General features: G+C 38.9%; 1 protein-coding gene across 1 annotated transcript in view; it reads left to right on the forward strand.

The window, feature by feature from the left end:
• Positions 1–12305, forward strand: part of LOC124555367 (solute carrier family 12 member 9) — a 132458-nt gene that overhangs the window by 67936 nt on the left and 52217 nt on the right. Inside the window, exon 8 of the mRNA XM_047129258.1 lies at positions 6433–6631. Within this exon, the coding sequence (XP_046985214.1) occupies positions 6433–6631 (199 nt within the window). The remainder of the gene's footprint in view (positions 1–6432; positions 6632–12305) is intronic.

Here is a 12305-nt window from a genome sequence, read left to right on the forward strand (position 1 = left end):
GACTGGTTTGATTCAGCTCTCCATGCTACTCTATCCTGTGCAAGCTTCTTCATCTCCCAGTACCTACTGCAACCTACATCCTTCTGAATCTGTTTAGTGTATTCATCTCTTGGTCTCCCTCTACGATTTTTACCCTCCACACTGCCCACCAATACTAAATTGGTGATCCCTTGATGCCTCAGAACATGTCCTACCAACTGGTCCCTTCTTCTAGTCAAGTTGTGCCACAAACTCCTCTTCTCCCCAATCCTATTCAATACCTCCTCATTAGTTATATGATCTACCCATCTAATCTTCAGCATTCTTCTGTAGCACCACATTTCGAAAGCTTCTATTCTCTTCTTGTCCAAACTAGTTATCGTCCATGTTTCACTTCCATACATGGCTACGCTCCATACAAATACTTTCGGAAATGACTTCCTGACACTTAAATCTATACTCGACGTTAACAAATTTCTCTTCTTTAGAAACGCTTTCCTTGCCATTGCCAACCTACATTTTATATCCTCTCTACTTCGACCATCATCAGTTATTTTGCTCCCCAAATAGCAAAACTCCTTTACTACTTTAAGTGTCTCATTTCCTAATCTAATTCCCTCAGCATCACCCGACTTAGACTACATTCCATTATCCTCGTTTTGCTTTTGTTGATGTTCATCTTATACCCTCCTTTCATGACACTGTCCATTCCATTCAACTGCTCTTCCAACTCCTTTGCTGTCTGACAGGTTTACAATGGCATCGACAAACCTCAAAGTTTTTATTTCTTTTCCATGGATTTTAATACCTACTCCGAATTTTTCTTTTGTTTCCTTCACTGCTTGCTCAATATACAGATTGAATAACATCGGGGATAGGCTACAACCCTGTCTCACTCCCTTCCCAACCACTGCTTCTCTTCCATGCCCCTCGACTCTTATAACTGCCATCTGGTTTCTGTACAAATTGTGAATAGCCCTTCGCTCCCTGTATTTTACCCCTTCCACCTTCAGAATTTGAAAAAGAGTATTCCAGTCAACATTGTCAAAAGCCTTCTCTAAGTCTACAAATGCTAGAAACGTAGGTTTGCCTTTCCTTAATCTAGCTTCTAAGATAAGTCGTAGGGTCAGTATTGCCTCACGTGTTCCAATATTTCTACGGAATCCAAACTGATCTTCCCTGAGGTCAGCTTCTACCAGTTTTTCCATTCGTCTGTAGAGAATACGCATTAGTATTTTGCATCCGTGACTTATTAAACTGATAGTTCGGTAATTTTCACATCTGTCAGCACCTGCTTTCTTTGGGATTGGAATTATTATATTATTCTTGAAGTCTGAGGGTATTTTGCCTGTCTCATACATCTTGCTCACCAGATGGTAGAGTTTTTTCAGGACTGGCTCTCCCAAGGCTGTCAGTAGTTGTAATGGAATGTTGTCTACTCCCGGGGCCTTGTTTTGACTCAGGTCTTTCAGTGCTCTGTGAAACTCTTCACGCAGTATCGTATCTCCCATTTCATCTTCATCTGCATCCTCTTCCATTTCCATAATATTGTCTTCAAGTAGATTGCCCTTGTATAGACCCTCTATATACTCCCTCCACATTTCTGCTTTCCCTTCTTTGCTTAGAACTGGGTTTCCTTCTGAGCTCTTGATATTCATACAAGTGTTTCTCTTTTCTCCAAAGGTCTCTCTAATTTTCCTGTAGGCAGTATCTATCTTACCCCTAGTGAGATAAGCCTCTACATCCTTACATTTGTCCTCTAGCCATCCCTGCTTAGCCATTTTACACTTCCTGTCGATCTCATTTTTGAGACGTTTGTATTCCGTTTTGCCTGCTTCATTTACTGCATTTTTATATTTTCTCCTTTCATCAATTAAATTCAATATTTCTTCTGTTACCCAACGATTTCTACTAGCCCTTGTCTTTTTACCTACTAGGTCCTCTGCTGCCTTCACTACTTCATCTCTCAAAGCTACCCATTCTTCTTCTACTGTATTTCTTTCCACCATTCCTGTCAATTGTTCCCTTATGCTCTCCCTGAAACTCTGTACAACCTCTGGTTTAGTCAGTTTATCCAGGTCCCATCTCCTTAAATGCCCACCTTTTTGCAGTTTCTTCAGTTTTAGTCTACAGTTCATAACCAATAGATTGTGATCAGAGTCCACATTTGCTCCTGGAAATGTCTTACAATTTAAAACCTGGTTCCTAAATCTCTGTCTTACCATTGTATAATCTATCTGAAATCTGTCAGTATATCCAGGCTTCTTCCATGTATACAACCTTCTTTTATGATTCTTGAACCAAGTGTTAGCTATGATTAAGTTCTGCTCTGTGCAAAATTCTATCAGGCGGCTTCCTATTTCATTTCTTAGCCCCAATCCATATTCACCTACTATGTTTCCTTCTCTCCCTTTTCCTACTACCGAATTCCAGTCACCCATGACTATTAAATTTTCGTCTCCCTTCTACCTGAATAATTTCTTTTATCTCATCATACATTTCTTCAATTTCTTCGTCATCTGCAGAGCTAGTTGGCATATAAACTTGTACTACTGTAGTAGGCGTGGGCTTTATGTCTATCTTGGCGACAATAATGCGTTCACTATGCTGTTTGTAGTAGCTTACTCGCACTCCTATTTTTTTATTCATTATTAAACTGACTCCTGCATTACTCCTATTTGCTTTTGTATTTATAACCCTGTATTCGCCTGACCAAAAGTCTTATTCCTGCTGCCAGCGAACTTCACTAATTCCTACTATATCTAACTTTAACCTATCGATTTCCCTTTTTAAATTTTCTAACCTACCTGTCCGATTAAGGGATCTGACATTCCATGCTCCGATCTGTAGAATGCCAGTTTTCTTTCTCCTGATAACAACGTCCTCCTGAGTCGTCCCCGCCCGGAGATCCGAATGGGGGACTATTTTACCTCCGGAATATTTTACCCAAGAGGTCGCCATCATTATTTAACCATACAGTAAAGCTGCATGCCCTCGGGAAAAATTATGGCCGTAGTTTCCCCTTGCTTTCAGCCGTTCGCAGTACCAGCACAGCAAGGCCATTTTGGTTAGTGTTACAAGGCCAGATCAGTCAATCATCCAGACCGTTTCCCCTGAAACTACTGAAAAGTCTGCTGCCCTTCTTCAGGAACCACACATTTGTCTGGCCCCTCAACAGATACCCCTCCGTTGTGGTTGCACCTACTGTACGGCTGTCTGTATCGCGGAAGCATGCAAGCCTCCCCACCAACGGCAAGGTCCATGGTTCTTGGCGGGCGGGGGGGAGGGGGGGTTACAACCAAGTAAGTCCACTATAATGTTATGTTTTCATTCATGTTTTGAGGTAGTGCCAGTGAAAGTATTATTAAGAAAAACTGGTTGTAAATCTGTGACAATCAGAACAACAGAGTCTGTTAGCTACTCATGATGTTCACTGAATAATTGCTTGTGAAGCTAAGAAAAGTGATTCATGTCTGCTGAGTGAGTTTTTCAATTTGCAGTTATGGTATGCTCAAGAAACAGATTTGCCATGCAAACATTCTTGCTGCAGCTACTGTCGTTGAGACTTGGCAACATCACAGTGTGTGTTTGACAACTCTTCGATCACTGGCTTTCTTCCTTGGGGGGCACAGTATTATCAAGCTAAAATCACTTTGTTTGCTTATCATTATATATTCTAAATGATTCTCACTTAAAATGTGACCTTGAGGTAATAAATGTTTTTGAATCCAGATGGATCTTTCCGTGTATTAGCTACAACTGCTTTTGTATTTTACATTAGGTAAATTATTTGCCTTAGTCATCATTGTGGGAATGGGGAAGTGCTGGATGCAGCAGTGGCTCACTAGCTCAGTGGTAATGGGTATGCTGTGTGAAGTGCAGGCTGCATTAACTGTTGGTTCCAGTTGTGTTGGACACCTAGTAGACATTCTCAGCTTTTTACCGTTTTCCGCAGTGGGCTACAAACAGCTGTATCGAAAATCAGTAAGATCACCTCTCCATTATGTCTTCTCACAACCTTGACTCATTACCCCACAAATGAAACACACACACACACACACACACACACACACACACACACACACACCTGTATTGAGGTCAAAAGTGTGTAATTTGTTTACTAATTTGTGTAGTTTTGGGCAGGCTCTTTATTAATGATAGTTTTGTTTGATTAAGATAGACTTATGTCCTAAACTTGTCATAATCAGTTGTAATTCATTTGTAAAGTGCCTATTTGTAGAGTTTTTCCCATTATCTTGTATAGAACATAGTAGGTAAACATAAGAGCTAAATCTCTCTGTCTCTCTCTCTCTCTCTCTCTCTCTCTCTCTGTAAGTGTTTATTCCATCATATAGGGTCCACTGTGTTTGTGATTTGGAAAATTTAAATTATTTTAACTTTGTGTTTGGACTCTCTTCCTGTCACCAGTTACCGTAACGGAGCCCGTCTGGTTAGCCATGTGGTCTAACGCACTGCTTTCCGGGCAGGAAGGTGTACCGGTCCCCGGGACAAATCCGCCCGGCGGATTAGTGTCGAGGTCCGGTGTGCCAGCCAGTCTGTGGATGGTTTTTAATGTGGTCTTCCATCTGCCTCAGTGAATGCTGGCTAGTTCCCCTTATCTCGCCTCAGTTACACTATGTTGGCGATTGCTGTGCAAACAATGTCTCCATGTATGCGTACTCCATAATTACTCTACCATGCAAACATTTGGGGTTACACTCGTCTGCTGTGAGAGGTTCCTGGGGGAGTCCACTGGGGGCTGAACTGCACAATAACCCTTGGCTTGTTGTGGGGCGGCGGTGGAGTGAGTGGACTGCTGTAGCCTGTTGTGGGGTTGTGAACCACTGAGGGCTACAGCAAGGACAAAGCCTCTCCATCATTTCTGGGTCCCCAGTTTCATACAATACAATACAATACAATACAGTACAATGCAATACCCTAATGGAGGGATCACATTTACGCCATCTGTCAATGAATACCTAAATTTGTTCTTTGTATGATCGTATTTTAACTGTTTATGTATCATATCTTCTGAGGCAGAAGTTAATGACCAGCCCAGCATTTTCCTAAGTGAGTCTGGGACACTAATTAAAAACCACTGCCACACTAGTTGGTGTACCAGACCAATGGCTGTTAATTTGCTTCACAGATTTGATACAGGTTTGGCTCATCTCCCTGTCCTGCAAGCTAATGTACTGTGGTTTAAGCTGTACCAGCAGGTCACATGATATAAACTGATCATTAACAATATATTCTGTCACATCATATTAAGTAGTTTGACCAAGGTTTGATATTTGAATTCTGCAACCTGCATGCCAATAAGCCCACCAAAACACAATGAACTACCTTCGTTTTTACGTCATATTTCTTTTATCCTCCTTTTTCTTAAGGGAAATTTTAACTTTGATGTCAGTTTATGTTCTTAAATACTCCTCGCGTAATCTGTTGCATTTGTGGTTGTCACACCTCTGTTGTCACAGCATGGTCTTCACTTGGTTTATTGAAGATATTTCACATGGAAACACACACTACAGTAGCAAATAATTTTATGCTTTCCAAACGGAGTACAGTAACATGCACTGTAGATCATAGGTGCAAGTGCGATGCATCACAATTACCTGAGTGGATCCCCCACCGCTGTCAGGCAGCTGGTGACCAGCATCCACTGCATTGAGGGCAAGCTTTTCAGCAGAAAGTGTTCGGAGCTGTACATATAGCCATGGAGTCCTTCACAAAAAGTTTTTGAAACCTTTTACTGTTACTGGTAGGTCAGAAAGTTGTGAAAAAAAGTAAATTTGTGGTTTCATTCGACCGATACTTTAAGCTCACAGATGAAATGCTGTTTAAAATATCAAGGAGGATAAGCTCAAACTTGTGATGTTGTATTTGCGCTGCACGGTGTTTATCACTAGACTGAAGCAGAGACAGCACCAGAACAGCTCAAGTGGAAGACAAAATTTTCTTCAGAAATGCCAATACTGTACAGTGTTGCCAGTGCCTGCAAATGGCGAGACATATAATTATGAGGGGCAGCTTAGTTTATTGCTGCTTAAAGTGAACAACTAGGACTTATACTGTGTGCCAGCTAGCCAGTGGCCTGGTTTTATGTCAAAGAGTGTACATTTTATTCAAAAGAGCTATCAAGCGCTACCACCCTTTGTATATTTGTTGTTTTTAATATCTTGGTGTTATTGACAGTGATTAAAGTATTTACTCCAATCTAATTGGTGAATTAAAATTGCTAAATGTAGAATAGTGTATGTAATTGTGGACTGGATACTTGTGGTATGTATTTTCAGTTGTTATTGTTGTTAATATTTTTCAGCTGTTAGTTTCACTGTCTTGCATGAAATATTAATAAAGAAAAGCATTTGTGACAACAATATTGAGTCCAATAAGATTATCATTGTTAGAGAAGAAAGACAAACATGTTTTTGTGTTTTTTTGTTACAGACCTTCCTTCAAGTACTTCACATGGCATACTGCTATGTTTGGTCTAATTGGAACTATGGTTATGATGTTCGTGATAGATACTATTTATGCATCATGCAGCATTATCTTGTGTTTGCTGCTAGTTACAGCACTACATTTGTTTTCCCCATCTCGTGGTTCTAGATGGGGATCTATAACACAAGCTCTTATATTCCATCAGGTTTGTGAACACCAAACATACTTTCTGTATTATCCCAATGTACGTAAGCATAGAGTGAAACGAATGACATGATTGTCCCTATCACAGATAAGTATAGTTCTAACCATGTTAGAGACTTGTGTCTTAAAATCCGTAGTTCTCGTTACATATTTATTTCTCTTCTAAAAGAAACTCTTACAATCTCGTAACACCAGAGGATGATAGTAAAATTAATTTTTTTTTGCCTGCACTTAAGATTCGAAGACTACGTGAAATACTGACATTACAGAGGTGAGAGAAGAGAAAAAAGAATAATAGTGTAGATAGGAGAATGCTGAAACACATATCTAGAACAAAGCTCTATTAAACATTTAAGATTTGGAAATATTCTGCACATATACAGCAGAAAAAAGAAAAGCATTCTACTTGTGTGGAGGAGTTGCTGTAGACTTACGCTGCAGAATTTGACAATCAATTATAAAGTTGTTGATATAAGACCAAGTCTGGAGCCAGATTTACGTAAGTGAACTTGTAGATGACCAGCAACTGACTATCATTTTGGTATAGTTTTATAATAGAATGACGTGCGAGAAGCATTTTAAACTTAAGAACCATATTAAGAAATAACCATGTAACTAATAAGAGACAAATGAAAGTATGAAGGTTGTTACAATGGAACAGCATTGTTTGCTGTTTAAGAAAAAGTAATTAATACTATATCACTGCTTTCAGCTCTGTTCAGATGTTCTAGACAGCTGTTCGAAAGTAATGGGCAGAACGAATAAAGTGGTAAAGACTGACTGAAGTCACAAGTTGACTTTGTTCATTAAAATTGCACAAATGCTACTATTGCTGCACGTGTAAAAGTAGGTGGTACTAAACTGCTTAAAAATGTGCTCATTTGCAATACTTGGTTTGTATTGGAATAACATATGTGTACAAATAATGTCTAAAGGAGTCATGAAGCTATAATAAGTGTAGGTTGTGGTCAGCTCTTACAAGACCAATAATTCTGTCTTTCATGTGCTGGATTTAGACACTCATGTTTAGTTGTCAGATGTGTCATTGATGTGACCACACACAAGTAAATATTCATGGATAACACAACCAAATAATAGACTCTGTAACTGAAACACATTCATGCAGGTGGATTTCCATACAAGGAAATCTAACACATTGAAATGTTCCTTTCCTTTGTAAGGTTGAAGAAGAGATCTCAGATGCCATCATCTATGTGGTGTGTGTGTGTGTGTGTGTGTGTGTGTGTGTGTGTGTGTGTGTGTGTGTGTGTGTTGGTTGGATGTCAATGTAACATAGTTACACACACACACACACACACACACACACACACACACACTCACTTTTTTGTTGTACGTATAATTTTTACTTATGTTATAAGATCTTAAATTTATTATTTACCTTTGTTTTGTCATATTTGTGCATGATTGCAACAATATTAACCTTGTAGTACTCTTTTGCTGCTTAGAAAACCCAATAGATTTGACCACTAGATATCATTTTACACAAATCTGCTGCCAAAACTTCTCACACAGTTGGGCTAAACCCAATATAGTCCTTTCAGATGCTCACTCCGCATTAGCTGCCCATGAAAATAATTGTCACAGCAATTTTGTTTCATATCATCTTCGTGGCCACTCAGTGCTCTCGAATTGCAATTCCACTTCTGTTTTTGTACTACAACCATAATTTTCAAAACCCACTAAACCACTAAGATACTATTGTCACTGTTCCGTGCCTTGAGGGTGCACAAGAAACTCGCAAAATAGTTCTATGCAGATCATTTTTCATCTCCTTCCAAAATACATACCAACATGATGGCAAGAAATAGTTGCTCAATCCAGCTTTTCAGCCAGTGTGTGTTTAGGAAGAAGCCAACCCAGTAATTCCCCCCCAGTTCAAAGTATGAGCATTGGAATCATACCTGAACCCAACAATTACAAACTTTGGGAATCTCCAGCTTATAAGTTAATTGTTGCCAATAAAGGGAGCATCTCATTTAGAGAGACTCCAGTCACATATTCTAGAGATGTAGCAGATGCCCCCCCCCCCCCTGTCCCACCTCCCTCCCATCGTTTCAGTGATGCAAAAATTCCATGCACATGAAACTTCCTAGCAGATTAAAACTGTGTGCCAGACCGAGACTCAAACTTGGGACCTTTGCCTTTCGCAGGAAAGCACTCTACCACTGAGCTACCCAAGCATGACTCTCACCCTGTCCTCACAGCCTTACATCTGCCACTACCTCTCAGTGGTAGAGCACTTGCCGACGAAAGGCAAAGGTACCGAGTTCGAGTGTTGGTCTGGCACACAGTTTTAATCTGCTAGGAAGTTTAATGTCATTGCACACTCTGCTGCAGAGTGAAAATCTCATTCTGATTTCACACAAGGTATGGTGGTCTGTCACGTTGTCTCCAAGAGGGGTGGCAGCTTCTGTACCCTATAGCGAGGGGGTGATTGTGGATTGTATTGCTGCTCATCAATTATTATTGTCAAGCATCATACTGCTAAGTGATTTGCCACACTATGACCCATATGTCCACTTTTGTAAGCTGTGGTACTCAGTGGCAACCCCTGTTACCAAAACATTGCTGCTTTTAGCAATGGTGGCAGTTTTCCTTGAATTAGGGACTCATGGTACGCCAATGACAGAGATACAGTGTCCCATGTGTCAAGAACCCACTGTCTGCCCATGTTAAAATGCACTAATGTCAAAAATTTTGCTCAGCCTCTGTGTAAACGTTATGCCAATGGGGCCAGTACTTAGCATTGATTGTTGAGTTAGAAGCCTCCATATTGAGAACTCCCTATTTTTAGACAGAAGCTGGAACTACATGAATACAAAAGCAGGATTACAGTGTATCAGAGGTTGAATGGTAACTCATTGAGGGTATCCTGGTTGATGCCTCCTTTTATTATGTTAAACAACTTGCTGCATTTTGTAATTTTACTTAACTGTTCATTAGCAAGTTAGAAACAAGTGAAGTCACAGAGACTCGAACAGTGTGTGACAGACACATTGTTAAATTTTTTTATTCCAGTCTTTTATCACAATGTCAATTCTTTTGACGATGACCGGTTTCAGTCAGTAATGACCATCCTCAGACCTACAATATAAAAATATACACACCTAGTGAGCAGTGTGTCTTTCAACACAATACAGCATTACATATCACAATATACTATCATACAACCAGGCAAATGTACAGATAATATACAGTAAAACATGCCTTTTCTACATGATGTCCTAAAGTAATAAGGCCGTAATGGCATTGTCAAAACATACAAATATACTCAGCACAGCATCGTGACATAGAACTAAAATAAGGTGTAGAATAGGCCACTTCGTCCACACAGTCACTTTTGCAACTGGCTACTGAAGTAGAGTAGCTACCAGAAATATGTTTTCCTACATTCTACATAGATGTCGCTACTGTGGGCTTAGATGTAGTCATCATTTATGTAAGAAAAATAATCTGATAAAAACACATTAGGTCAAATACACGTAGCAGACTTTTAAATATTGATAACTATTATAGAAAGCAATTGTGATACAGTAAAAGATGAATACAATTACCCATATAAAATTATTAAAAGGAAATATATAAAGATAATAGGCCTGATACTTCTATGGTGAATTTACAGTTGAAAATTAATATATGTGATACATTGCCTATAGCCACCTATAAATTACCAATGAAACATAAAATGTCTGTATGACATCTGAAGACAGACAGATTAATGATCAGCATCCTCTGTTGGGTCGGTCGCCAGGACGTTATTTAGGCGTGCAATGATCATAAGAACTTAACCACTAGAGGGCTTTACATACATCATGATATGTCTCCCACAGAAAATATTTAAACAACATATTAACAGTGAATAAATAAAATTATCTGGTCTGGTCATACAATCCATGAATAGGTAGGACATAATCAGTTACACGATTAGAGCGACTAATGTATGGAAGTAAGGCAAATGCCTGCTGTTCTCAACATAAACCATTAAGCAAGGCTAGGTATAAATATGTGAGGCATTATTTGGTTATTGTAGTACGTTATCAAACAAAGCAAAGTAGGTGTTGGGCACAAAATCGCTTTGTCCGTTGAGTACCCTAGTGGGCTCATTCTTTTTGGCCTTGTAAATCTCCAACTCCTCCAACAAGTAAAAAGTGCGACCTTTCTCTGCCCTGTATAGAATACGTATACAACTCTCAATATTGCTTACAGTGTGGCCGGTTTCTGCCAGATGCATTCCCAATGCAGTTTTGTTATGTGCCTGCAAATGCTCCTTGAATCTTATTTTAAAAGAACAGCCAGTCTGGCCGATACAAAATTTGTCGCAACTATTACAAACGATCTTGTAAACCCCAGATCCATCCAATTTATCAGAATCATTACTCAAACTATGTTTTACACTGAGTTTCAGAGTATTGTTAACTTAAAAATCACATCTAACCTTAGACTTACTCATACACTTTTCTATTTGTTGGGACATTTTTCCATAAAATTTCATTGGAATAGTTTTCAGGTTTTCTTTATTATTTCTTTTTTCTTGATGATTGTGGGTCTGCCTATTTACTTTCTGTTTTTTTTATCCTATTGTGCGGGCACATAACATCATTTGCTGAGAAACCGTTGGCTACTGCAATTTGCTGTAATATACTAAAATCTTGGCGTATTTCATTGTCGGCTAATGGTAATCGAAGGCCCTTTTATATTGCGGCGGATGGCATGAACTGGCTCCAATAATAGTATCTGTACATGTAAGCTTTCTGAAAATTGAAAATTTATGTCTACTAACAACCTTCTTAATGGTGAGGTCTAAATAGTTAATGGAGCTTGCTTCTTCTATTTCTGTAGTAAACACTATTTTTTGCTGCATGCTGCCTATGGCTTGAGCAAATGCGGTAACTTCATTCTCGTCCCCCTCTAACAGTAACAAGATGTCATCAACATAATGTTTATAATATATAGTCTTGTCTGTCAGTCGTGGAAACATAACAAAGAACTTACATTCTAAGTCATTCATGAAAATGTCTGCTAATGTACCAGCCAAACTGTTACCCATCCAAATACCATCTTTTTGTTGATATATTTTGCCATTGAAGATAAAATAGTTATAAGTTAATGCATATTCTAAGAGTTCTATTAATTCTGTGTATTCTGCAGTATTAATCTTGTTATGATATAGTAGATTACGTTTAATGATCTGAATTGTTTCCTTTATTGGGACACTACTGTAGATGTTTTTTACATCTAGGAAAGCTAGTGTCACAGTATTTGGAATATATATAAATAACTGTTTTTCACCTCAAAATTGGTAGAGAAAGTGTACACTGCTTTAAGTTTGTTGTTAAGAAACTTATTTAGCTTAGAACATGGTGATGACAAATTATTAACAATTGGACGGACTGGGTTTCCCTTCTTATGTACGTTAACCTTCGATCTCAGTTGGGGGAGCTTAGGATTCATCATTTTTAGCGATTTCTTTTCGTAATTGTTAAGCAGACATTGGGAGCTGTCTATGTTTTTCCATAGATCTATCTGGAACTTCTGCATTGGGGCTCTGTGAACTTCTGTTATCTCATTTTCAAAGAAGAATTCCTCCGTTTTCTTAATATAGTCCTCTTCATATATAAAGACTGCAGTATCACCCTTGTCTGCGTGAATAACCA

This window comes from Schistocerca americana, chromosome X (assembly GCF_021461395.2).
Source record: "Schistocerca americana isolate TAMUIC-IGC-003095 chromosome X, iqSchAmer2.1, whole genome shotgun sequence".
NCBI lineage: Eukaryota > Metazoa > Arthropoda > Insecta > Orthoptera > Acrididae > Schistocerca > Schistocerca americana.